This window comes from Mchenga conophoros, linkage group LG4 (genome assembly GCF_057382185.1).
Source record: "Mchenga conophoros isolate Kocher_MC1m ecotype Shallow Benthic linkage group LG4, M_conophoros_male_GT1.1, whole genome shotgun sequence".
In the NCBI taxonomy this organism is placed as follows: Eukaryota; Metazoa; Chordata; class Actinopteri; order Cichliformes; family Cichlidae; genus Mchenga; species Mchenga conophoros.
The window spans coordinates 14,438,478-14,466,080 of record NC_140529.1 but is presented as its reverse complement, the minus strand read 5'-3'; the positions used below and the strand labels follow the sequence as shown (position 1 = coordinate 14,466,080).

Genomic DNA, 27,603 nt, shown 5'->3' with positions numbered 1-27,603 from the left:
ACCATGGTTACTGCAGAAGCTGCTATGAATTAAACAGTTGTCCCTGAGATAACTTACCGGAGACATGAATGTTTGTTTTTCCATTACAAAAGAATTGGATGACTTGGATAACTTATAGGAGTATCAGACTCCACGTGCCATGTCCTCGGAAATCTGGACTCGTGTGGATTTTTCAAGGACAAACTGGTAAGAGTCGCACACCACTATACTGAAATAAAGAAGCTATTACTGAAATACACGTGCTATATTATAAACTATGATATAAAACTTAAGGTTTAGTTATAAAGGACACCTTCCTACCTTTAGTCTTATTCATGAGCAGCATCAGTTGTCTTCTAACATCCAAGAGTCTGCACGATGTGTTTCATAGGTCCTAACTAGAGATGGACGGTCCGATACTGACCTAAATTACTGGATCCAATATCGGAGAGAAATAAAAAATGTAATCCGATCCATTAAATATCAAAAAAGCACCTCACAAAACTTGCGACCTGGCGTAACTCGGCTCATAACCGTAGCACGTCGGAGCATTATGCATCAAGTGATAGAGCGGCTGTGGCGTGCGGGACCTGTCACGGTCTGGTTGAGCATTTGGAGCCTCGCCACCAAACCGGCATTTCATCTCCAAGAAAGTGATCCCAGAGAGAAGTAAAGCAAGTGTGTAAGTTCATCTCTGAATGTTTGTAAAGCATTCCAGCGTTAAGCTTATCAACCGATATATGGAGCGACTGCCTCTTCTCTCCCCCTCCCTCTCCTGCTGCTACTTAAATCATGAAACTGATTAATGATCAGCTGATCGGCTTTTCTGTCGCGAGTCCGTCTCTCTTGTTTGTTCATGCCAGAAAGAGGAAACAAGCGGCTGAACAACAGCAGCATGTTTAAGCTTGATAATCTGTTGTTTTGTTTTTTTTTTGACAAAGGATGAACTGAAGCTCTGCCATCACGTAATGTCGCATACTGCTGTTTCTGATGTCATTTAAAAAAAAAAAAAAAGCATAGAAGAAACAGGACTGCCACTTCAGACTTGTGGTGGTAATAACATAAAAAAAAAAAAAAAAAAAAAAAAAAAAAAGATAATCTGTTGTTAGAATTTATTTAATATTACTTTCTACACCAGGATCTTTTTCTATGTAGCTGACGGCTGGTAACTGTGCAGGGGCGGATCTAGCAAAGTTTAGCCAGGGGGGCCGATAGGGCATGAACAGGGAAAAGGGGGGCACAAATATATACTTTTCTTTCTTATTCTCTTTTAAAATGTCTGGCTTTTAATAAATAATTATCTGAATCTTACACCCAAAATTTTAATTTGATGTAAAAAGTATAGAAGACCATTACTGTATATAGTAACTATTAAGTCTAATATACCCTTGTAAGCTATAGTACTTTTTCCTTTGGGAAGGTACCACCTGTGCATTCTGCAATTCTGTTGAAGAAAGATGTTGAATCTATTTAAATATTGTAGAAAAATAATTGATTTCTGTGCATTTTTTTCACACTGCATCAAATTAAAGTTGATTACGTCGATTAAGCATCATGAGGTGGGGGGTGGTTCCCTTTTATATTTATTTTTTGCTGGGAGTTTGCAACCCTATTAGTTAGGTTGCTTACTCTTTTAAATACCAGAATAGGGAGGATGGAGTAGGTTTAAGTTTATTAGATTCATCAGTTTTGCTGAACTATGAAATATTTTCGGTGCAGTGTATTTTTTGAATACAGGTATAACAAAATAGCATTAGTGTTTTTTTTAAACTTGAGTTTGGACCCATACAAAATGCAGCAAGATATTAAAAAAACAGTTGTATTGATTATAAAACACACTATATTGGATTCATATCGGTATCTGCCGATATCCAAATTTATAATATCAGTATCGGACATAAAAAAGTGGTATTGTGCCATCTCTAGTCCTAACATGAGGATCCCAGAACCAAAAAATAACCCAAAGGGTTAAAAAGATTTCCACATTGATGCAGATGATGTATATGATTGTGGGACTTGTATAAAAAAAATGTATATGCCATATTTGTCTGTGAAGGTTCTCAGTCATCCAGGTCATCGTAGTCAAAGGAGCTTGCAAAGAAAAGCGTCTGGACTTCTTTAAGCTGCTTGAAGACATTTCACCTCTCATCCTAGAAGCTTCTTCAGTTCTAAGGTCAAATGGCGGAAAGTCCCAGATTTAAACCCAGTGGGAGTATCCCCCCAAAGAGGGACAAAAGGACCCCCCGATGATCCTCTAATCATGGTGTGAAAATGGGTGTGGGTCCCAATCAGCCAGGGTTTCAGGTGAGCTCATTGTGAAACCTGGCACCACCTTATCATGCCCAGGAAGTGAGTGGGCGTTAAGGCGTCTGGGGGAGGGAACTCAAAACTGGATGGCAGACAGTTGGTGTCGTAAACCCCCCTCTGTTCAAAGACGTTCGCTCACAGTGAACGTAAATGGCTTCTTTCACTCCTCTTTCAAACCATCTGTCCTCTCTGTCCAAAATGTGAACATTGGCATCCCATTTCACCGAAACAATAACATAGCGCACAGTGTGACGTCAAAAAAGGCACACACATTTGACGCTGCGCTTGTCTGGAGGAACGGAGTTTTCGAAAATCTCCACCCTGGCAGGTGGTTTCAAAAATCTCAGTTTTCAGTGACCAAAAACGCCATTTACGTGTGGACTAAAGGTGCAAAAATATGGGTTTTCAAAAATACCCGGGTACATGTGGATGTGTGGACAAAGCCTAAGGCTTTTCGTTTGAAAACGCATCCTTTTCTCTCCGTTTTGGCCTCCCATCCACACTGAGATGGCGTTTTCACAGATGGAAAACACAGCGTTTTGAAAACACATACATTTCAAAAGGGTGCTTTCCGTGGCAGTGTGGACAGCGAAAATGGAGACTTTCTAAAACGATGACGCATGATGCAGTCATGTGATCAATTAAACTAAGGCTACGTTCACACTGCAGGCAAAGTGCATCAAATCCGATTTTTTTTGACCCTATGCCACCCATATCCGATCATGGTATGACAGTGTGAACGGCACAAATCCGATATTTTCAAATCCGATTTGGGTCACTTTCGTATGTGGTACTGAATCCGATACATATCTGATGTTTTAGAAAGCGACTGCTGTTTGAACGGTCATGTCGCATTAAATCCGTCTTTTACGTCACTGACACAAGACAGACGCCAATTATCAGCGCCGGGGAAGCGCCCGAGAAGACATCGCGAATGCTTCCTGGCCATCCCGTGTAGATGTTAGTGAAACTGTTGGAAAGACAACGTGAACATTTTATTTGTACTGCATAATCTGCAGATTCTGACAGAAATCTGCAACTATCCTTTGAAGCACCGCTCCTCTCTAAAACAGCAATAAGGATAATTATTAGGTTATCTACATTATTATGTAAATAACAAAATAACTTAAAGCAAAATTTGGGAAACGTAAAGTCTGAAGTCTTTCTATTAAGGGCCATCAGTCAAACAATATTGTTTGCTTTGGGTCTAAACAGAGCGCGTTGTGTATGACATCTTCTTTTGCGCATGCGGGCCGCATCGAGCGTTCACACTAGAGCACGTTTGCTGTCGCATTTTATTTGTAGTGTGAACAAGCAGACAAAAAAAATTGGATTTGATCAAAAAATCGGAATTGAGCATTAAGACCTGCGGTGTGAACGTAGCCTAAGATAGCGGAGGGCATTATACAGCAGTGGTTTTGTTTGCTCTCAATTTTGACAGCCTATTAAAGATTAATATCAGTCTGTACATGCTCCAAATAGCTTTTCTTCAAATTCTTTAACTTTCACTCGCTTTTGCAACTTTGTACTTTTGTGTTACTTGCAGCAACAACTGTACCTCATTGTTATTCCATTTAAAAAACTTGGTGCTTTTCCTCAACATTTTGCTGCGACGTTTCAAAAAGCCGGAAAGTAAATAAGCGGCAGACAGAAATGAGGCAGGTCAAATCATCTTGGGTTTCACATATGAGCAGTACTGGAACGTCAGCGTTTTCGGCTGTTTCAATGTGGACGCACAACTCTGTGAAAATGACTGAAAACGCTACTGTGGACGCGGAGCGTTTTCACACACAAAAACGCCTTTCAAATCTATCCGGGCTACTATTAAAAACCAAAACAAACAAACAAACAAATAAAAAAAAACATTAAAAGTCACAAAAACCTACAAGGGCACTTAACACCACACACAGTCAAACAAAATACACAAAAAAGTATTAAACAGAAAAAAGTATACAATCCTAGTAATTTGCACCCCCACAGGTGAACTGCTGCCTGAGCCAAATGTAGTTGTTGTGATATTTGATCCCAGCGCACTCCAAAAAGGAATGTAGAATAGTTCTGTGGCGACTGAAACAAGTCAAACATCGCTGTAAACAACCATCAAAACGCACGGGCAGGGGATCACGAAAGCCCGACTACTTGGGCACAACAATTATAAACCGTCTCACAAAATAAAACTGTAGACAGGAAAAGATAGCAGTTCCTTAAAGGATGGGCCCAAAACAGCGGCTGCTGCAGGCGTTTCCCTCATCCTGACACATATCTTTATATTTTGCTGGGCAAATTTGGTTACCAGGAACAGTAATTTCTTGACAAATGTGCAATCATACAGGTGTGGTGAAAAGTTTAGATTCACTCCTTATGGGTATGAGTGTTATGGGAATTTGGGTTTTTAATGATTTAGCTGAACTGTTTTTTGTTTTTTTTTACCTGAATGGTATGATTGTACAGTATTGTATCTTTAATGACTTTAAAAAGTAAGAATTGGGTGCACACGTTTTTAATTTACTGAGGAGAACAAACAGCTATATGGCAGCTGTGTCACTGACAACTGACAATTTAAATGTTCTTGCTTAACAATGACTGTAAAAAAATCAACATTGATCAGAAACTTTTATTCCTCATTTATGCAAACAGATTGAAAATTGGAATTATTTCAAATATACAGTTATGTTGTTTAAAACTGTTCACTATAAATGAGTTTTTAGCTTCAGCCTAAACTGAAAATGTATACACAATCTGAAGACAAATAAAACAAAGCTCAAAATCAAGATCTTTTTTTTAATTTTTTGTTTTTTATTATTTGTTGGTAATAATTTCATGTGGTCTTTAGTGAACAGTTCCACAAGTTCTTGTTACTCTTCTGGGCTTTTAAATAAAGTGAGTAATCTTCTTTGTAACGCCAAGTAAACTTTAGCGTACACATGAAAACATCCTAGAGAAGATATTTGGTCTCTTAAATGGTGCATTTCTTATGAAACTTTTGACAATCTCTTTGTCAACATTTCGGTGGCCAATTTTCATTAACTGCATGACAGTGTTTGGATATTTCCACTTATCCTGGAGTTCATTGTATACTGCCACGCTGACCTCTTCAATGTCCTCCAAGGAGATTTTGAGCTTTTTGGACACAATTTTAGCCCAGACTTTTTGGGCAAGCCTCTGTTTAATGGCTTCATCAGCCCCTAGAGGCAATTTCCCTGCTTCATTTGTATTGCTCATTGCGTGCATAACCAGATCTCTGGCAAGGCGTTCCACAAGTTCTCTGTACTCGTCTCGGTTTTTAGATAAAGTGAGTATTCTTTTGGGTAATGCCAGCAGATGTCTGGTGAATGTTGGGACAGTAATATCATCCTCAAGCTCTTCCTTCAGACTTGAAATCAAATCTTTTTCCTTGCACTTATGCACTTTACAAAGATTGGTGAAAATGGCTTTCGCCATACTGGGCAGCCTCTTTGGACATAGATCCAAATGTTTTCCCTCAATTTCAGGCCAGATTTTCTCAAGCAGACGATAACAGTTGGGAATCCTTGTGGAGTCTTTGTGTTTAGAGGAGACTTTCTCTAAGGCCCGTGAAACTACCAACTGAGTAAGTGCATAAACAAACATTTTTTCTGCAGACACATCATCAGATGCCAGACTGATGACAGAAGAAGAATCAACTTCTGACTCATGTACAGCTGGAATCACAGGCTTTTCCACGGGACAAGCTTCTATTTTGTCCCAGTGTTTTGTATCAGCTGTGGGCTTTTTCTCCATACAGCTTTTCTTTGGTTCTGCTGTGGCTTGGGATTGTGTGTCCACATGCTGAAGACTTGCACTGGCCTCTGTCTCCAGTTCCGGAGTTTCGGTTTTCTTATCATCACCACAGTTGTCTACAGATATTTCTGTAACCATGTCTTCCTTTGCTGGTGTTACCCCTGTTTTCTCATGGGAATCAGCGTCCACTGACTCAAGACACTCCTCTGTCAGTGTGGACAACGGAGCTCCCTTCTCCATGGTTGTCTCTGTTGCATCCACTAACATGGAGCAAAGTGATGTTGTGGCAGGTATGTCTGCTCCGGTGTCCACATGCTGAAGACTTGCACTGGCCCCTGTCTCCAGTTCCGGAGTTTCGGTTTTCTCATCATCACCACAGTTGTCTACAGATATTTCTGTAACCATGTCTTTCTTTGCTGGTGTTACCCCTGTTTTCTCATGGGAATCAGCGTCCACTGACTCAAGACACTCCTCTGTCTGTGTGGACACCGGAGCTCCCTTCTCCATGGTTGTCTCTGTTGCATCCACTAACATGGAGCAAAGTGATGTTGTGGCAGGTATGTCTGCTCTTTGTGAACTAAATGTGTTTAAATGTTGCTCGCTGTTCTGATGCATGAATGCGCTCTGAACTAAATCGCAGGTGTTTATGGAGTTCTGGAGTTTTATTTATAGGGTCGTGTCCTGTAGGCCCCGCCCACTGCCCTTTGATAATTGCCAAGCCCCGCCCACATCGAATGACTGTTGCCTAGCAATCGCTAGATGATAGTAGCACGGATGGGCACAGCCACTGTGACGTCATCCAGTGTTCTTTGATCAAAGAGAAGTAAGTGTTGGCTTTCTTGCTGCTCAGCAATTGATAACAAAGAACCTTGAAATGTGTTTTTAGCTAAACTTTGACACAGCTGCAGGACATTAATAATAATGAGAAGCTACTTAATAAATATATATATATATATATATATATATATATATATATATATACACACACATACATATATATACACATATATATATAAGGTGTGTTGATTTCTCCCTAAGATGGCAAACTGAAACACTCAGTTGGTGACTTTTGGAGATTTATTTCCCTGGATGATTGAGAATGCATCAAGATGAAACACAAAAGGAAGTTCACAGCTTTTTGCAGCTCCCCCACCCCCTCAATCACACACCCCCACTCCCCTCCCTCCAGAATTCCCAGGTAACAACCTAATTTACATATGAATGACTAGCCAATTTAGCTTCCACTTGGCTGAAGCTAAAGCTTAGCTAAAAGCCTACCAGCCATTTGGCTGCTCTCCGGGTTTTAAAGGTAGAAAGGTAGAAGCCTGGGACTCCTAGTGTTAAAATATGCAATTTTCACGTACGTGAACCAGAAATGTGGGAGGAAGTAGTGCCAGACGGTATGTTTGCAAGATGGCAGCTGTCGATCTAGCGTTTGAAGAGAGAGTCTCCCTTCTCTATTTACTGTGGAGAGCAGAGCAGCGGCGTAAAGGACATCCTGACCGTACCTGGGTCCATCAGGTCCTCCACGAGTGTGAGCAGTTTGGTGAGTTTCACCACTTGCTCCAGGAGATGCGTCTGGCTGACGGCCACTTTCAGCGGTACCACCGTCTGTCCCTCGCCCAGTTTGAGGAGCTGCTGTCCCGCGTCGGTCCAAGCATCGCCCGCTCAGACATCACAGACGCATGGACGCCGACCTGCAATTAAATTTAAATCTTGAAAATATCTTAACCCATTGTTGCGACTTCTATCCACAAATAAAGCCGCTGCCGGCTGAGTTTGTTTCTGTACTGTGACGCGTCTCCAATAAGCCATACTAAGTCCCACTTGTGTTTCACGTATTTATTTAAAACTTAAACAATAAACGTTTGCTTTCAATCAAAACAAATAGCGCATGTATTAACTTACATCATTTGTGAGCATTTGTATTTGTATTGAATCTTTATTTTAAACATGTTTAAATAAAAACAACAGGGGAAAAAAGAGACAAACAAACAAAAGGAAAACAAAGCAACAATATTTATAAGTAACTTACATGTTCAAAAGGACGAGGAAGAAGCATAAGCTTATTTAATCCCACCCCCTTTCCACTATTTAGTAATTAATAGTCAACACTTTTTCTTCACTCAGAAATTCATTACAATTACATTACATAATGCATGTAATTTTTATTTATTTAACCCCAGTAATACGTCAAAAGATATACAATTTACAGACATATATGCATACTTGTGCACCCACAACACACATATATACACATCACTGTTGTGAAAATAGTGGGTGAACACCCGAGCCACCTCCTCCCTGATGAGAACGCCTGTGTCACGTAAATAACACGCGATCACCTGAGGTGCAGGAAAATCTAAACACCTGTGCCACCACAATAAATAAACAAAACAGAAACATTCACTTTGGCTCTTACACACTTTTTAAAACCCTTTTTGTATTTATCTATTTATTGCAGGACATTAATAACAATGACAAGCTACTTAATATTAATGAGAAGCTACTATATGTATATGTAAATGGTAAATGGCCTGTATTTATATAGCGCTTTACTAGTCCCTAAGGACCCCAAAGCGCTTTACATATCCAGTCATCCACCCATTCACACACTGGTGATGGCAAGCTACATTGTAGCCACAGCCACCCTGGGGCGCACTGACAGAGGCGAGGCTGCCGGACACTGGCGCCACCAGGCCCTCTGACCACCACCAGTAGGCAACGGGTGAAGTATCTTGCCCAAGGACACAACGACCGAGACTGTCCAAGCCGGGGCTCGAACTGGCAACCTTCCGATTACAAGGCGAACTCCCAACTCTTGAGCCACGATCACCCGCTTTGTATATATATATGTCCTGCAGCTGTGTCAAAGTTTAGCTAAAAACACATTTCAAGGTTCTTTGTTATCAATTGCTGAGCAGCAAGAAAGCCAACACTTACTTCTCTTTGATCAAGAACACTGGATGACGTCACAGTGGCTGTGCCCATCCGTGCTACTATCATCTAGCGATTGCTAGGCAACAGTCATTCGATGTGGGCGGGGCTTGGCAATTATCAAAGGGCAGTGGGCGGGGCCTACAGGACACGACCCTATAAATAGAACTCCAGAACTCCATAAACACCTGCGATTTAGTTCAGAGCGCATTCATGCATCAGAACAGCGAGCAACATTTAAACACATTTAGTTCACAAAGAGCAGACATACCTGCCACAACATCACTTTGCTCCATGTTAGTGGATGCAACAGAGACAACCATGGAGAAGGGAGCTCCGGTGTCCACACAGACAGAGGAGTGTCTTGAGTCAGTGGACGCTGATTCCCATGAGAAAACAGGGGTAACACCAGCAAAGGAAGACATGGTTACAGAAATATCTGTAGACAACTGTGGTGATGATAAGAAAACTGAAACTCCGGAACTGGAGACAGAGGCCAGTGCAAGTCTTCAGCATGTGGACACACAATCCCAAGCCACAGCAGAACCAAAGAAAAGCTGTATGGAGAAAAAGCCCACAGCTGATACAAAACACTGGGACAAAATAGAAGCTTGTCCCGTGGAAAAGCCTGTGATTCCAGCTGTACATGAGTCAGAAGTTGATTCTTCTTCTGTCATCAGTCTGGCATCTGATGATGTGTCTGCAGAAAAAATGTTTGTTTATGCACTTACTCAGTTGGTAGTTTCACGGGCCTTAAACAAAGTCTCCCCTAAACACAAAGACTCCACAAGGATTCCCAACTGTTATCGTCTGCTTGAGAAAATCTGGCCTGAAATTGAGGGAAAACATTTGGATCTATGTCCAAAGAGGCTGCCCAGTATGGCGAAAGCCATTTTCACCAATCTTTGTAGAGCGCATAAGTGCAAGGAAAAAGATTTGATTTCAAGTCTGAAGGAAGAGCTTGAGGATGATATTACTGTCCCAACATTCACCAGACATCTGCTGGCATTACCCAAAAGAATACTCACTTTATCTAAAAACCGAGACGAGTACAGAGAACTTGTGGAACGCCTTGCCAGAGATCTGGTTATGCACGCAATGAGCAACATAAAGGGGTTGAAGAAATGGCGTCCAGCTGAAGAAGTTATACAGAGGCTTACCGAAAAGATCTGGGCTAAAATTGTGTCCCAAAATCTTGAAATCTCCTTGGAGAACATGGAAGATCTCACTGTGACAGTATACAATGAACTCCGGGAAAAGTGGAGAGGTGCTGACAATGTCCTGGGGTTTATGAATAATGGAAATCCAAGACTTGACAAAATGATTGTCAGAATTTTCAAAAGTAAGGCCCCATTGAGAAGACCAAATATCTTCTCTAGGATGTTTTCATGTGTACGCTAAAGTTTACTTGGCGTTACAAAGAAGATTACTCGCTTTATTTAAAAGCCCAGAAGAGTAACAAGAACTTGTGGAACTGTTCACTAAAGACCACATGAAATTATTACCAACAAATAATAAAAAACAAAAAATTTAAAAAAAGATCTTGATTTTGAGCTTTGTTTTATTTGTCTTCAGATTGTGTATACATTTTCAGTTTAGGCTGAAGCTAAAAACTCATTTATACTGAACATTTTTAAACAACATAACTGTATATTTGAAATAATTCCAATTTTCAATCTGTTTGCATAAATGAGGAATAAAAGTTTCTGATCAATGTTGATTTTTTTACAGTCATTGTTAAGCAAGAACATTTAGATTGTCAGTTGTCAGTGACACAGCTGCCATATAGCTGTTTGTTCTCCTCAATAAATTAAAAACGTGTGCACCCAATTCTTGCTTTTTAAAGTCATTAAAGATACAATACTGTACAATCATACCATTCAGGTAAAAAAAAAAAACAAAACAGTTCAGCTAAATCATTAAAAACCCAAATTCCCATAACACTCATACCCATAAGGAGTGAATCTAAACTTTTCACCACACCTGTATGATTGCACATTTGTCAAGAAATTACTGTTCCTGGTAACCAAATTTGCCCAGCAAAATATAAAGATATGTGGAGGGGCCAAAGACTTTGAACATTACCATACATAAAACAAAACTATGATCTCTTTAAGGTCTGCCAATATCAAACATTAAAATAGTTGACAGCAAAGGGTCCACAATTAAAAAGTTTTTCTAGCAATACAAAGTGCTGTGTCACCCCTAAGGTTCAAACATGTAAAGTGAAACACACACTTGTTTCATAGCACATGAAAATAAAAACTAACGAACTATTAAATCATGATACATCCTAAGTGCAGAGCCAGCACTGGATAGTTCAGGTGTACTATAATCAAGCGGTAATGACAAGAACTGCTAACCAAGAACATACCCACAGAAACAAACAATGCTGTTACCAATATTTTTATCTGTACGATATCAATGGAACAGATAATATAAAATATTAGTCAGATATTGCTTTTTTTCTAGTATGAATATAAAAAGAAATAAATTAAATAATTACTGAAGTGCATGCAGTTAGTTACAGACAATTGCAGCAGTGAAATTCTGGTTTGCATTTCTACTCTTTACATTCACTGGAAACCTCATCTATAACATCTGATTAGAAAATTACCTCATGTTTAACATTTGGCTGGAAAAAATAAGTAAAAGTAATGAAAAATGTGAGGGCTGATTTAAGTATTCTGGTCTCTTCCAGTGCGTATTTCCATATCAAATCTAACTGAGGCACCAGCTATACCACATTTCTCTCTTACTCAATGATGACCTGTTTATTAATGTGATCTGGCTTATGTGAACTCGCACTATGCCTTAAAATCTTGGAGTCTCTCTAACATGTAAGAATTGTTCTCCTACATATTCATGCCCCATCTTAGCTTAAAGATCTCACAGTACTGTATAACCCCAGCAGAGCACTGAAGCTCCTTCCATTCTTTCTCCAGAATATCACGGCTCTTTGAGGATAGCAACCTGTTGCGTGGCAGCTGACTGGAGAGGAGGGAGTCTCCTGGAGGACAGAAAATGAGGGAAGAATTGCAAAGAGAAAGTAAAAACAGACACATGTTAGATTCTGAGTTGTAACCTTGGAAAAAGAAAGCCATGTTACTTTTTCTCTTACTACACTCAGAAAAATAAAGGTTCCAACTGGAACCAAAAGTGGTTCTTTAGACTGATGCCATAGAAGAACCTTTTTTGGTGCCACAAAGAACTTTTCAAACAATGGTTCTTTGAAGAACCATTTCTTTCAGTGGTTCATTGAAGAACCTTTAAAGGTGCCCCAAAGAACCATCAAGAAATGGTTCTTTGGGGCACCTTTAATGGTTTTTCAAAGAACCTTTTTAAAAATGGTTCTTTAAGAACCATTTTTATACAGTAGCCCCTTTCTGTTTTCACACGGAGCATGGGGTACTGTAATCTGTCTGGAAGGTCACATTATGGTTATAGAAAATCTCTCCTTTAAACACATTCATGGATGTCCTTCCATCTTTCCTCCTGAAGATCGTGGCTCTCTCAGGGTAGAAACTTGTAGCTGGCAGCTGACTGGAGAGGAGGGAGACTTTAGGAGAAGAGACACTGAAAGAACAACTGCTGAGAAAGAGCTGTTTAAAACAAATGAATGATACATCTTTTTAAACTGTGTAAATAAATCATGCTCCATCATCTGATGCTATTTTTTCCTTGTAATAACACAGAATTAACAAGATTCTGTACTACACTGATGAAAGCAGAAAAATCCTTCCCAAGTTGTTTACATATAATGACTCTCTACTGAAGATGCTTTGCTGAACTCATAGACTTGTGGAAAGTGGTACAAACTGTTTTCTGTAAAGTGTCAAAAAGTAACCAAGTAAAAGTAAATTTAAAGCATTATTATGTTTTTTTTATTTGTTTCTCATTTGTTTCTGAGTTTCCTTTAATCACGGCATCACGTCTGGCTTTTGAGGATTGGTATTGCACTTTGACAAGCAGGTCCTGTTTGAGTGATTTCTTGAGAACAGTTGTGACAGTAATGAAGAAAGAGAACTCAGCTTCACAAAGAAACACCACAGTTAATTGTTGGGGGAGCAATCCCTTTTTCGCACAGGAATATGTAGGCTTCCTTTTTTTTTTCAATTGTTAATAAACATCTTAATTCAGAAACTACATTTGGTGTTAACTTTTGTGATCTATTTGATCTGAAACATTTAAGTGTGACAAATATTCAAAGTGAGATCATGAGGGACTTTTAAATACAGACAGAAAAACTGGTGATGCCTAACCAAGTGGAAGTAGTAGTGGAGGGCAAGCTGAGGAAGATGGCTATAGTGACAGATGTTGCTATACCGAGTGACAGCAAAATCACAAAAAATGAACACGAGAAGCTGGAGTAATAGCAAGGGCTTAGAGAAGAGCTCAAGAAGACTGTTGCCAAAGTGCTTGCTCATAGGGGGTCATATGATTGTTGGGTTTTTCTCTGTATCTATGAAGCGCCTTGAGGCAACTTTTGTTGTGATTTGGCGCTATATAAATAAAATTGAATTGAATTGAATTGGAGGGAAAAGGCACCAGTGTTCCCAGTGGTAATTGGGGCACTCGGTGTAGTGCTCCCCAAACTGGGTGAGTGGCTCGCAGGAGATCCCAGAAACAACTTGCCTGATAGAAGGCAAGTTCCTAATTTTCTGTTAGGATCTCCACTAGTTATTCTCACATATCAGCCAACATAAAAACAAACAAAAAAAACAAAACAATAAAAAACAGAAAAAACATTCAAACATCACATTACAGACAATATTCTCATTCTCGCATCTTTCCCGTTTGTTTTTTTGTTTTTTATTTCTTTACTTCTCAGTTGGTTCTTTCATTTTATTCCATTTGGTGAAAATATTGTTCTTTACATCAGAACTTTAACGTTACAGGCAGCTGAACACACCAGCAGGTGGAGCTAAAGGTCTCGTATTTCAGTTCTTACAAATGGTGCAGAAACGGATCCTGTGTGTTTGTGTATGTGTGCGTATATGCATGCCTTCAAATAAATTACAAGAATTAATAATGCTGCCACAGATGTGACTCTGGAAGAGTTCGTGGCATGGGAGTAAATAGAAAAATAGTAAACTTGCATTTATTAAATAGAGATGGTTTTTTTTTTTTTACATATTTACTACAACTTCATTTCATTTTCATGAGATGTTTAATATCTACAGCTGTTCAATAGAAAGAAAACTTAGAAGGCATTTAAGCTTTGTTTCATGTCCATCACTATTTCTCTTTTTCCTCAGGCTCATATGGACTTCGGAAATTCTGTGAGATTTTTTTTCTGTTTGAGTGAAGCAGGTCTCAGCATGTTCAGACAGAGCTGCTAGGACAGGAATGTTGCTGATACGCATCATGCTGTGGAAACAAATGGTTTGATGATTCTATAACAGGGGTGTCAAACTCAAATACACAGTGGGCCAAAATTCAAAACAAGAACAAAGTCGCGGGCTAACGTTAATATTTATTGAAATATATTTATTCCTCCAGATATAAGAATGAATCTTTTCTTATGGACTCAAACACGTTTGAGTATTCAGTTTTTTCTGAAAAACTGAATATGGAACAAGCAAAGCTTAATGGTTTCTTTATAGATGGACAAACACAGAAGAAAAGAAGCTGTTTCAGAGCTTTTAAAGTGTGCCTGGGAGTGCTGTATCTTCTGATTCTCGCTGGAATCACGACACGCTGTGAGGAATTTTATTCCAATAACGACGGCAGTATTATTTCCACATTAGATATTTTTAAGCAACATTATTTGATGCTGCAAGTCTGCTATTCTTTCCTTCCTCTTCTGACTTCATATTTCCATTTAAAGCAACCGCCCTACAGTGTTTCCCCATGTGTGTTACACTGCTTCTGCAATATGACCACTGCTGAGGTTTTTTCTTTTTCTTTAATTGACAATGTAACCAGAGTAGGCATATCTTCTCCTTATATATCATCATATACATCGTTTTACAGTCATTTTAATGTTGTAAGCCCACTAAAGAATGCTAAGCTAACCATCTTCCTTATTTGACTCCTGAGACCTGTACCATAAAGCATTATTTTCAAGTTTAGTCCTAAGCTTGAGATCTTACAGGGGTTTGAGATCATTATATACTATGCAACTGCTTACTGAGCAATCAGTTCACTGGGAAATAGCGTGACCATGCCTGATCAACATCTACAAGCACTGGTGTGCTGTTAATGGGAGGATCTGTAGGTCTTAGATATAGTCTAAATGTTTGCTCTTTGCTTGCTCTCACAGCATTTAGCCTCAGATTGGAGCTGCAGCTGAAGGAATAAGGCTAGAACTAGCAACATCAAACAACATCAGACTGTTATTTAAATGGAAATGCAATTGTAGTTATAGTCAGTTCATCCTGTGATTCATGAAAATCAAATCTGTGAAACTGATATATCTTCTAACTCACCATTATCATTCATACATCTCTTCTTAATACTACACACACTATACTTTTCCTTTTGAGATACAGATGGTCTGTCTGTGGCAGCTGTTTTTTTCTGCTGTTTAATCTGTCCATATTTTCTAAAGTTATAGTTTAATCCTCTATGTTAAATATTCTAATCTGCTGTTAATAGACCTGTCCATGTTTGTTATTAGTCATATGCTAACCAATGTTCTTAGTCACTTAACAATGAATAACAAAATTAGTTTGGAAAAAAAGTGTGATGCTGATTTTTACAATAAAAATATGGCTGTATTTATAAAGTTGAATATTTAGATGTTTTTTTCGTTTTTGCTTTGTTTTATTTCTAAGCAGATATTTCAGTCACTTTGGAAAAAGAGCAGCTGCAGAACAAATACAACAAACTGAGCAACAATTACAGCCAACTGCAAACCCAACTTTTAGGTAAGAAAGTTGTGCCTCATGTGCAAATATAGCAGTACTCAGAATTGTATTTTATACTTGTTTTATTAACTATTTTCCTCTTAGGTCATGGAAGTGACTGCATATCAGTTGTAATATACTATTACTAAAAGTGTTCACTGAATTCAGGTGTTTCAATCGCTTTTATAGCCACAGGTGTATAAAATCAAACCCCGAGGCATGCAGACTGCTTCTACAAACAGTTTTCAGAGAATGGGTCACTTTCAGAAGCTCAGTGAATTCCATCGTGGTACCATGTTCAACAAGTCCATTTGAAATTTCCTTGCTACCTAATATTCCAGTCAGCTGTTAGTGGGATTATAACAAAGTGTAAGTGATTAGGAATGACAAATTCAGCCTTGAAGAGGTAGACCACATAAAATCACAGAGCAGGGACACTAGAGGCACATAGTGGTCACCAACTTTCTGGAGAGTTAATCAATACAGACTTTCAAACTTCATGCTTCCTTTGGATTAGCTCAAGAACAGAGCTTTATGGAATGGTTTTCTATTGCCGAGAACCTGGATCCAAGCATTACATTACTAAGCACAATGCCAAAGATATTTTAGACAATTTTATGCTACCAACTTTGTTGGAACAGCTTAGGGATATCCATTCTTGTTAAAAGATGGCAGCACCCAAAGTACATAGAGCAAATTCTCTAAAAACATGGATGAGCAATTTTTGTGTGGAAGAATTTGACTGGCCTGCACAGAGTCCCGACCTCAACCTAAAAGAACGCCGTTGGGGTTATTAAGAGTGGACACTGTGAGCCAAAAAAACAACAAACAAACCTCAAACTCTTGTAGCTGCAAAGGGTGGGCCAAAATCATACTAGACCCTGTAGATTAAGAATGGGATATCATTCAAGTCCATATCCATATGAAGGAAGACAATTGACTACTTTTGGCAGTATAGTGTATTTAAAAAAGTTGTAGTATGATGTGTTGCAGTTGAAAACCCAAACAGATGGGGAGCAACTGTCAATTTGTTTTGTTTTATACAAAATGCCCTTCCCGACACAACCCCAAAAGGATTTGTGTCTCTTCTGAGAACTGAACAGGGGATCTTTTGCTTATTAGGTGAAGATGTAAACCACTATACTATGGAGCACTTTAGTACTTTGGTTATTTTTTCCCCCCTTCTTCACAGTTTTTTCTTAGTCTTCCTTAAACAACAAGCAGTCTGAGGAGTGTCCAGAAAATTATGTGGGCTTTGTAAATAATTGCACAACTTTCTGTTGAAAACCTGTGATTAGGTGAAATGGTATCCATCCAACATTTGATGGACACGCTCTCATTTCTAGAAATCTTTTAACACACACACCCCTCCGCCCCCCAAAAAATATGACTGTACAGCGCTGGGACAAGGAAGCCAGACTGCAGTCTTATATGTGTCTCTGAAGCTTACAACAGCCCTGTTCAAGTATTGACCAAAACATTCATACATATGGTGCTTTTAACGCAAAAGTACTGCACGGTGATTTTCTTTTCACATTACTGAATTATTCACAGGAGCTGTGTTACTTGCATGTTGTGTTTTTTGTGCAATCACTTCATATTTTTGTAATATAGTGTACTCTTTCTGTGTAAAATCAACCACTCAGCTGCCAGCACACTAATCATGCCATGGCTATGCTGTGTGGCAGGCAGCATGTAGGACCAAATTGCAGGTCTAAAACACAGGAAGTTAACAGAAAATGGTAGCGTTTTTGCTGGACATAATAATACATCTATACAGGAAACAAAATCAAAAACAAGGAATTCGAAATAAGAAACTTAACCAAAAAGAAAAACAAAACAAGAAACAAAACAAGATACTCAATTCAGAGATGGTCTTTCCCTTTGCATCTAAATGGCCTCCTTGACTCCGCGCTCAAACCAGTGTTCCTCCCTGTCGATGATGTGTACATCCTCATCATTGAAAGAGTGTCCACTGGCCTGTAGGTGTAAATAGACTGCAGAGTCCTGACCCTAGTTTCAGGAGACATGACACCTGCCGGCATCCAAATCTGCTTACGTGCATCTTTTGCCCGTTTCTCCTCTACTTTTCTCTTCTTTTCTAAACTGAGAACCTGATGGCTTTGACCTTTTCTTGTCCATCTTCCATCAGTAATTTTGCACTCCAGTATCAACACTCAACCCCACAACATAAACTAACAGACTAATAGACCTACACCTTGTATATTAATTTTTTTTTCTAGGATTTTACACAACCGAGGAGAAACAATGAATATATAATGGGCTTGGATTAACAACATTATGAATGAAATGTGCACTATTTAGAAACAGCATGCCCCCTCTCCTTTCGACAGGTTGTGTTGTAAGACTTCAGCACAGCAGCAAGCAGGCACACCAAGGGCCCTCGCGCTCACTTTTCTCGTATATGTGTGTGAAAGAATTTAGAAAACACATCGGTCCAAAATTATTATAAGTCTATATCATAATGTCTTCAGTTTTTGTGTTTGTTGTAGGCTGTCAACGTTAACGCGTTATTACCGTCATCATGATTAACCCGACTAAATATTTCTTAACACAATCAACCCATTTGGAGCACAGAATGGACAAACAACAAATGCGTTGACAGACTTTTCAGGGATTTTAAGTACTTCTGCACTCCAGATGGATTAATTGCATTAAAATTTTTAATTGCGTTAATCGTGATGACAGCGTTAACGTTGACGGCCCTTTTGGTTTGTTTTTATTTTGTTTTTGTAAAGGCACGTTTACTCCTCGCAAATGGGCAATTGAAAACAGATCGGTGCCCATGCAATCCCCAAAATGCACTGGCATGATGTCGGGGCACCATGGGTGCGAGCAACTTCTTTATTTGGACTCAGCCATGATGCTGCCCCCACCACGATGCTGCCCTGGGCAACCGCCCATGTCGCCAATATCAAAAGCCACTCCTGGAGACAAGGGTGATAATAATAAAAGAACATAATTCCAGAGTCTGAAGCATATATGCTGGGTTTCAGACACAGTACTGTGACAAATCAGTGTGACTGATCAATGTTGCCAGTGCCAACCCTGAGGTCACTAGATTCAAATTTCACATTGCACACCTTAATATCATTTTAACATTTGATTTCATTATTAACACCATGTGTTTTTTTCATATTGTAAAACATGCTGCAAAACAAACTGAGGTAGACTAACTGTGTTATTTAAAGAAACACTCTGGCATTTTTAAACAGGCTAGTTGTCTGTACTGTGATGGATTTAACTTAAAGAACACTGTGTGACTGGTGCACAGTGGCAGTGGTTTCATGGTCAGAGTCAGGTTACATCGAGTGTAGCAGAGAGTCCATATGAATTTCAGGTGATGATGCTGAGATCAACTGACTAAATTCCACCTTCATACCAACTTTATACTAAATAGAAAAGAGCATAAACAGTGTACTGTCATTGTAGAGGATGGAAATCAGCCAGGAACACTCATGAAACATCTGCTGACATCTGATTAAATTTAGTTGTGTACATCCATAAAGAGCAGACTGTACACTAAGAAAATCTACTAGAGCTCTCAATAGAAATTATTATGAGTTATGATTCTTTTCCCCACACTGAACCATTACAACCAGTTTTAGGGATCCTCAAACTTGTGAATCCACTTTAATCCCTGATTGTACAAATTTTCCTGTTTAGAGGAAATCGTTTTAATTTTCTTTCTTTTTCTTCTGATTCAAGCTGAGTATAATTAGAATTTTAAAAAGTTAGACTGAAGTTTGTATTCTTATCTATTGATATTACTTTATCATTATGTTAATATAACACAAGGTTCAGTTAGCTTTGCACAAAAATAGAAATGTCCTCTAAAGAGCTACTTTTTACTTTCTCAGTTTGAACACATTTCAAAGACTGTACTTTTTTACTTTTACTTGAGTAAAGAAGTTGAATCAGTAATTCAACTTTTACTGGAGTATTTGTTAAAAGTAGTGTATTTCTACTTAAGTACAGAGTGTCTGTGCTTTTGTCAACTCTTACTAAGCTTAGGACCTGAGGATGGAATAGCTGAGGAACAACAATTTGATAAATATGTATTAATAGACCTCTCTGCATTGAATCATATCTGTTATTAACCTCTGTCTCTCTTATCCTGTCTTCCTTCTCTCACCCCAACCGGTCGCAGCAGATGGCTGCCCCTCCCTGAGCCTGGTTCTGCCGGAGGTTTCTTCCTGTTAAAAGGGAGTTTTTCCTTCCCACTGTTGCCAAAGTGCTTGCTCATAGGGGGTCATATGATTGTTGGGTTTTTCTCTGTATCTATGAAGCGCCTTGAGGCGACTTTTGTTGTGATTTGGCGCTATATAAATAAAATTGAATTGAATTGAATCGAATAAATAGACTCATGTGTGCAACCAGAGTTTGAAGTCCAACAGTATGTCAGAACCCCAGCCTCAAAACGTTGGCAAAATGTGTTTTTTTCCAGACCAAAGGAATGACGAGCTTTCATAATTTATCTGAGCTTCTATGACCTTCTCTTTGTCTACAGAGAGTGCTATGGCTTTTTTGTCCTCATAGAAGCTCTATTGAGACAAGTGCACTTTTACAGTCTGGTGTTTTTTTTTTCACTTAATGATGTCATTAAGATTCACCAAGTCTTCCTGTTCACAAGCCTGCACATGTCACAACACACACAAGCAATAGAAGGATAAAAACGTGAATTCTGTTTTTGTATCATGTGTCTGACTTTAAGTGAAGTGTCCTGTCGATTGGGAGCCAATCTGGTGATCATAAACAACAAAGAGGAACAGGTGGGTGTGTTTGTTTGATGCAACTGCCAGAAGTTCTGTGTTTTGACCATCTGCCCATCTACTGTCTATTGATCTATCTATTCTATAAAGGACAAGAGAAGTGAACTGAAATGTTTCAGAGAAGTGAACTGAAATGTTTCATCTCATTTAGTTTTTCTTTCAGACAAATTCACAACATGATATTACAACAACAGAAGTACTGAATTATGACTGGCCGAAATATTTATGTCTGTTTTCAATTAGGAATTTATTGAACTGAATATGAGAGGAGACTCCTGGATTGGTCTGACAGCCGGTTACAAAAGTAAAACTGGGGAACATGAATGGGAATGGGTGGATGGATCCCCGCTGACAGAGGCGTGAGACATTTTCCTTTAAATTAAAACCAAAACCAAAAAGTTATTATTTAATACCACCATGTGTTGGAAGACAGCATGGCAATACATTACATCAGCAAACAAATATATGACCCACATTTAAAACCGATGTCTGTAAACAGCTGTGAAAATATTTTCAAAGAGCAGAGAGTCAGCTCTGCCTTCGTTTTATTCTAAGATTTAAGAGTATGAAGATTTAATATTCATAAAAAACTTGAAAACTGTTAATGTACATGATGATACTCAGAGAAAAGTCTAAAGCAGGTCAATTGCAACAGAAATCTGGAAAATGCTTATAGAGAGTCATAGTTATATAAATGTGACAATTGACATGATTTTAGTCTAGTTTAATATAATATTTTTTTTTATCCAACAGGTTTTTGGCGCCAGGCCAGCAGGATCCTGTTCATGGTTTTTCTGCAGTATGCTGTGAAATTAAGGGAAAATGGACACGATCACAATCTTCTGTATCCAAGACCTGGATCTGTGAGAAATGATTTTTGACTGATGACACAAGGAAAATTAAAATTTCTGAATAATCCAAGTAGTTCTCCAACTTCAATTAGACATCATTAGTGTTAAATTTCATAAAGGTTTGTCATCTGTTACTCATGTTTTTGTTCTACTGTTAACAACTTCCTGTCTTCACCACAATGGATCATTTTAATGTTCATATTTTTGACTTGGTATTTTAATATTTTATTGTTTGCTTAGGTTATTGATCATTGGTTTTGGACAGAAGTTTTTTTCTAAGGATGCAGGAAAGATTATCGCTGATGTATTTTAAGAATTCAAAACATTAAAAACAGTTACAACTGTTTTGAATTCTTAAAATCTGTTTTTCATTACATTTTAATGAGAAACAGATTATATGCACATAATAAAATATTTACAGAATATGCAACAGAGAAAAATAAAATAGAAAATATAAATATAAACTGTAAAATCAATTGTTTATTTTCTTAATGGAACAATGACAAACACACATCACACACACATATATATGACTGATTTCCTCGTAATAATAATATTATCTCTGCTCGTCTAAGTAGCTTGGAAAGAAAAGCCTCTGGACTTCTTTGAGTTGCTCGAAGACGTTTCACCTCTCATCCGAGAAGCTTCTTCAGTTCTAAGGTCAAATGGTGGAGAGTCCCTTTGTCCCTCTTTGGGGGGATACTCCCACTGGGTTTAAATCTGGGACCATTTGACCTTGTGAAACGTCTTCGAGCAACTTAAAGAAGTCCAGACGCTTTTCTTTCCAAGCTCCTTAGACTACAATGACATGGATGACTGAGAACCTTCACAGACATTATCTCTGCTCAACTAGGGATCATTGGGTACAAGTACTATATGTGAGGCTAGAATACTCTTGTCTACAAATTAGATGTCTATGAGAAAATTGTCCTTCCCTCCCTTTAGACATGTTGTCCATAAAAACCTTTCAGAAATGTATGGTGAGATGACAGTTTTAACTCTTACTGAACATTATGATCTTTTTTCTTTAACTATGGTGCCATTAGAATGAAAAAGGTCCATAAAGAAAGATATGTGTCGAAGCACATTTGCCCTGTTTCCGTCTGTCTGATTAATTTCAAAAGCCTAATAATGATGGTTATTAATCGCTGTCTCTTCCACATTGTGTCTTTTGTCCTGTCTTACTCCTCTCACCCCGAACTGGTCATAACAGTTTGTCCTTTGCCAAAGTGCTTGCTCAAAGAGGATCATATGATTATTTTTTTGTTTTCTCTGTATTATTGTAGGGTCTTTGCCTTAAAATATAAAATGCCTTGAGATGGCTGTTGTTTTTTATTGGCACTAAATAAATAAATTTCAACTGATTTGAAAAAAACAAATGTACTGAATTTGATTCGACTGGCCTAATATGCACCGCTTTGACCACGAAGAGGATTTCAACACACAAAATTAATTGTATGTGACTGTAGCTCCTGACACTAAAGAGTCACTCTAGGAGCTCACAGTAGCTGAAATACAGAGGGGCAGAATTCAGGAATGTCTGGCTGCCTTTCAAGCATGAATGAATTCACTGAGTCCTTTTAATCTCACAGGCTGGAGGAGAACACCATCAAAACATTTTAAAGATTTCATTTAATTGAGAAAGTTTTCTGCAAAAAAAGTAAGTTATATAAATGTACCGCTGTACTTTGTTGTTTTTATGATAACATCTGTTGTCAACATATCTGTGACATACTTGAAGAGAATATTCAACTGAGAAATGACATTGACTTAAGGACTTTGAGCTGCTCTCCAGCAAGTTGTATTCTGAACCCAATGGAGTGGATGCAGAACTCAATAACAGATGAGCCACAGAATTCAGAATGGAAATTAACAGGTCATCAGAGTCAGCATCAATTGTTTTATGAACATTTTCAGTCTTAATTTTCTTGTATTCCTTTCTGATTTCTTCAAAAGTTAAAATATTCAGTTTGATGGAACATTACCAGCAAGCCCTTAAGTTATCTAAAGACCTTAATTAAATATTGCTATTACTTTTTCCAAATATGTACTTAAGAATAATTGAAAATGATTATTTGATAAGTGACTGTAAATATGTGGCAAATATGTGCATTAATGTTAATATTTGTACAGAGAAATTAAAAAAAACATTCAGCTGTTAAATATTCTTTTTATCATCAAAAAAGTCAACCTGATGAAAAAACAAAAACAGCAGGTTTGATCAGTGTGCATATATCAGCAGATCCTTTAGCTCAAATAGCATTAAAGACACGATTTTGAAAATAAAATAAAAACATTTCAGTCTTTTTTCATAAAGGTGAACACAATTCAAAAAATGTGTATTTATGCCTTCTTTAGCTTAATTTTCTTAATACGAGCTAAAGTTTAGAATATGAAATATACAAATATTTTCTTCAATTTTCCTTATTTATAATGTAATTCACCCAGCTCTTACTTGCAAAGTGCTTCACAGAGCAAAAAATTACAACAAATCAATGACACAAAACCATAACAAATGAAAAAAAAAGTCTTATAAAAGATATATGAAACACTAATGATGGAGACACTCTGACCTCAGTAAGACTGTTCCAGAGTTTGGCAGCTTTAGTCATCTCTGTTTACAAGCTGAAAATTCTAAATAATGAGAAGACCTCTAATCCCAAAAGGACCTGACTGTGACTGTGTTATGTGACTGTGACTTTTATTTTGACACAATCAAACAAAGTTTGTAACTCGTGGCACTTTCCAATGCACACTGCTCTGGCTCCGGTGCTCTTCTCCAGCAGCAGATTCCTCTCTCTGGCCTGGCTGCTACTGAAATAGGGAAGGCATGATTAGAAGATGCTCGCTGGCTGTGACAAACAAGTGTCCCTGACACCACACCCTGAACCTGCCACTCCACTCCTCCACTCTGGCCGAGCCACCAACCACACCCCGCAACAAGCTCTTTTCACAGAATGCTTTAAAAATACATCTTAAAATCAATGTGTAGTGCTGTGTTTGTTTCTGTGGTCTATGGATTCAGTCTCGAGAATTCAAATATGTTTCCAGAAAGGTCCAGAACACAATGTTAGTCCCACTGCCTCTGTTCGGTAGTGTCGAGCCAAACGGACTTTAACGTGTGTTTGAACGAGTTTAAGTACTTGAGAAACATCAAAAATATCATTTATGTATACATTGAAAAGTTTTGGTCCCAACACTGACCCTTGGGGAACACCACATGTAATACCAAGTTTCTCTGAATGGTAATGCCCTATGCTAACATATTGTTCCCGACCTGTTAGGTAACTTTTTAACCATTTACCAGCTTTCCCTCGAATACCATATCTTTCCAATTTATCCAATAAAATTGAGTGATTGATTGTGTCGAAGGCCTTTTTGAGATCAACAAAAATACCAACTGCATATTTATTTTTATCCAGTGTATCAGTAATTTCTTCTACTGCCTCAATTATCGCCATTGAAGTGGTTCTTTGCGTTCTGAAACCATACTGACCAACATTTATTATTTGATGTTTTTCAAGGAATTTTTCTAATCTTGAATTAAAAAGTTTTTCTAGAATTTTTGAGAATTGAGGCAGTAGAGAAATAGGCCTATAATTGGTAAAATTGTTTGTCATTACTTTTATATAGTGGTATTACTTTTGCAATTTTCATTTTTTTTGGAAAACAACCGGACTGAAATGATAAATTACAGATATATGTTAAGGGACTAGCAATATTCAGAATAACCTGTTTAACTACAGACATGTAGTTATGTCATGATAATCCATTGAAGACTTACTTTTACATTTTAATGTGATATTTATTACTTCTTGCTCATTTGTAGCTGAGAGGAACAGTGAAAAGGGATTTAATTTTATATTACTGATATTTTCATTTTTATGACACGGGATGTCCGCTGCTAGTTCAGGGCCAACATTTATGAAGAATTTATTGAACCCATCGACAATATTACTCATGTTGTGATTTTCACCATTTGCATCAGTAAAATATTCAGGATATGATGTTCCAGAAGATCCTTGTTTAATTAAGTTGTTTAAGACATCCCAAGTTCCTTTTATATTGTTTTTATTTTCATATAATCTTCTTCTATAATAAAGTTGTTTGCTCGTTCTTATAATATCAGTCAATTTATTTCTATATGCTTTATATCTTTGTTCCACTTCTTTTGTTTTTACTTTGATAAACTGTTTATACAGATTGTTTTTCTTTTTGCAAGCATTAATAATTCCTTTTGTAAGCCAAGGACTTTTTATCTTTTTTTTCTTTGTCATGTGTTCGTTTACAGGACAATGTTTATTGTACCACATAGTAAAAATATCTAGAAAATTATCATAAGCCTTGTCCACATCTGACTCTTCATACACCAAACTCCAATCTTGTTGTGCTAAATCGAAATTGAAGGCATGAATTGCTTCTTCATTTACTGTTCGCTTTGCTATCATGATCTTGGTATCTATTTTTTTTTTAAATCACAGTCACACAAGTAAAAACTGGTAAGTGGTCAGTTATAGTGGTCGATGAATGAATGAACCACAAAAATATTAAATTTTTATTTCTGTTCTTGGTAATGTTTCGTCCCTTCCTGACACTGTTGTAAGAAATCCTTAAGGCCATGTTGGATGATTGAAATGAGAGTAAAACTTTTGACCAGTCTCGAGAAATGAACCTTTTTAAGAGAATTTTATTATAACCTATGAGGCATCCAGCAAAGATAATTCAAATGATGAAGATCCTTTGCTGCCACACTACTTTAATTTTTCAATCATATTTTAATCCTCTGTAGATGTTGAAGTTAACCCTGTAGCACACTACTCAAATCTTTTCATTAAATTGATTTTTAATATTATTTATATACATGAATCCTTGTAATCAAGGTGTAGTTCTGTTTTCTGAGGTATGAAGGTATATGTATATGGTTTAATGAAAAAGTATTTTTACTTTGGATACTGAAAGTAAAATTGTCTCTCTGTAAGTCTCAGCACACCACTGGGTTACAGTAACTCCTGAATCTAACATGTAGACCAAAAGAATTCAATAGAAATTAAAGTTCCAACTAAATAAAATTTTAACCAGAGAAAACAAGTGTTTCTCTGGTGGATATTCCTTATTAATAGATCACTAAAGGTTGTTTCAGTTCATTCAGGAGTTCACTGTGTCTCTTATTGTTTCTCTTACTGTTAAGAGAGCAATAAATGAACCTGTTCACCATTTTAACTAATTATTGTTATGCATCCAGTCATGACAAATACAAGAAGACAACAAGAGAGTGTATGGATCTTAATAGTTTCTGACGTTTTGTTGTTGTTGTTTTTGTGTGTGTGTGTGTGTGTGTGTGTGTGTGTGTGTGTGTGTGTGTGTGTGTGTGTGTCTGGCAGAAAGTGAAGCAGGAAGTCTGAATATAGCTTGTGAGCTTGTGAGAGACTTTTCAAAAGGAAAACAGAGGAATTAGAGAATGAAAGTGCTAAGAAATAGTAATGAAAATGATATTAAATAAATGTCTTAGTGTGTTAATACAGGTGCCCATGGACTTGGCTCAACCTCAGATGAGTACAGCGGCAAAATGATAGATTAACATAATTGGAACGACAAACAGGCCAGGCTTTGGCTGAAACTTTACAGCTTCACCTCTCATCCTGCCCTTATCCTGAGAAGAAGCTTAAAGGACAGTCAATCTCCTGATGAAGACAGAAGACAGACAGAACAACACCGTAGATTTGAAGAATTAACAGAAGGCAGAAGACAGTAAAACTGACCTAAAACACTGAAGGGTCCAGCAGCATGTATGTTAATGGAACATGTGCTCTGAATTACAAGCTGGAAAGTGTACCAGTGACATGACTGTGTGAAAGCACTGCATTGGACTGTCTGAGTTCATATTTGCCATGCTGGGAGTTAACCGCCAAGAAAAGACTGAAAAGTTGAAGAGAGAATGAACAGAGAAGAAGAAACGGCTGATTTGGGCCTGTGTTTGATTTGGGAGGCCACACAGGAAGCTGTGAGAAGAGGGGACGAGGACCGGTGAGAGGTGAAGGCTGGACGTGTTCAAGTGAAAGTATAGGAAAATTGGGTTGAAAATTGAGGCTGAACTTGTGGGGTTTAGAAATGTCCAGAGCATCGCAA

General features: G+C 37.9%; 1 protein-coding gene across 8 annotated transcripts; it reads left to right on the top strand.

Moving 5' to 3' along the window:
* Positions 1-23: 23 nt before the first annotated feature.
* Positions 24-21,739, top strand: LOC146575724 (CD209 antigen-like protein A). 8 transcript variants are annotated; one of them, XR_014892174.1, is made up of 5 exons: positions 24-186; positions 15,765-15,854; positions 20,569-20,626; positions 20,870-20,985; positions 21,380-21,739. XR_014892174.1 is itself a non-coding variant. In XM_085270565.1 (5 exons), the coding sequence occupies exons 1-5, from the start codon at positions 140-142 to the stop codon at positions 21,498-21,500; spliced, it is 435 nt and encodes a 144-aa protein (XP_085126691.1). In that variant the 5' UTR covers positions 24-139; the 3' UTR covers positions 21,501-21,739. The 8 variants fall into 8 exon arrangements, 1 of the variants encoding a protein (XP_085126691.1); XR_014892171.1 differs by lacking the exon at positions 20,569-20,626 and adding an exon at positions 11,928-12,031; XM_085270565.1 differs by having other exon boundaries at positions 15,762-15,854.
* Positions 21,740-27,603: the final 5,864 nt, after the last annotated feature.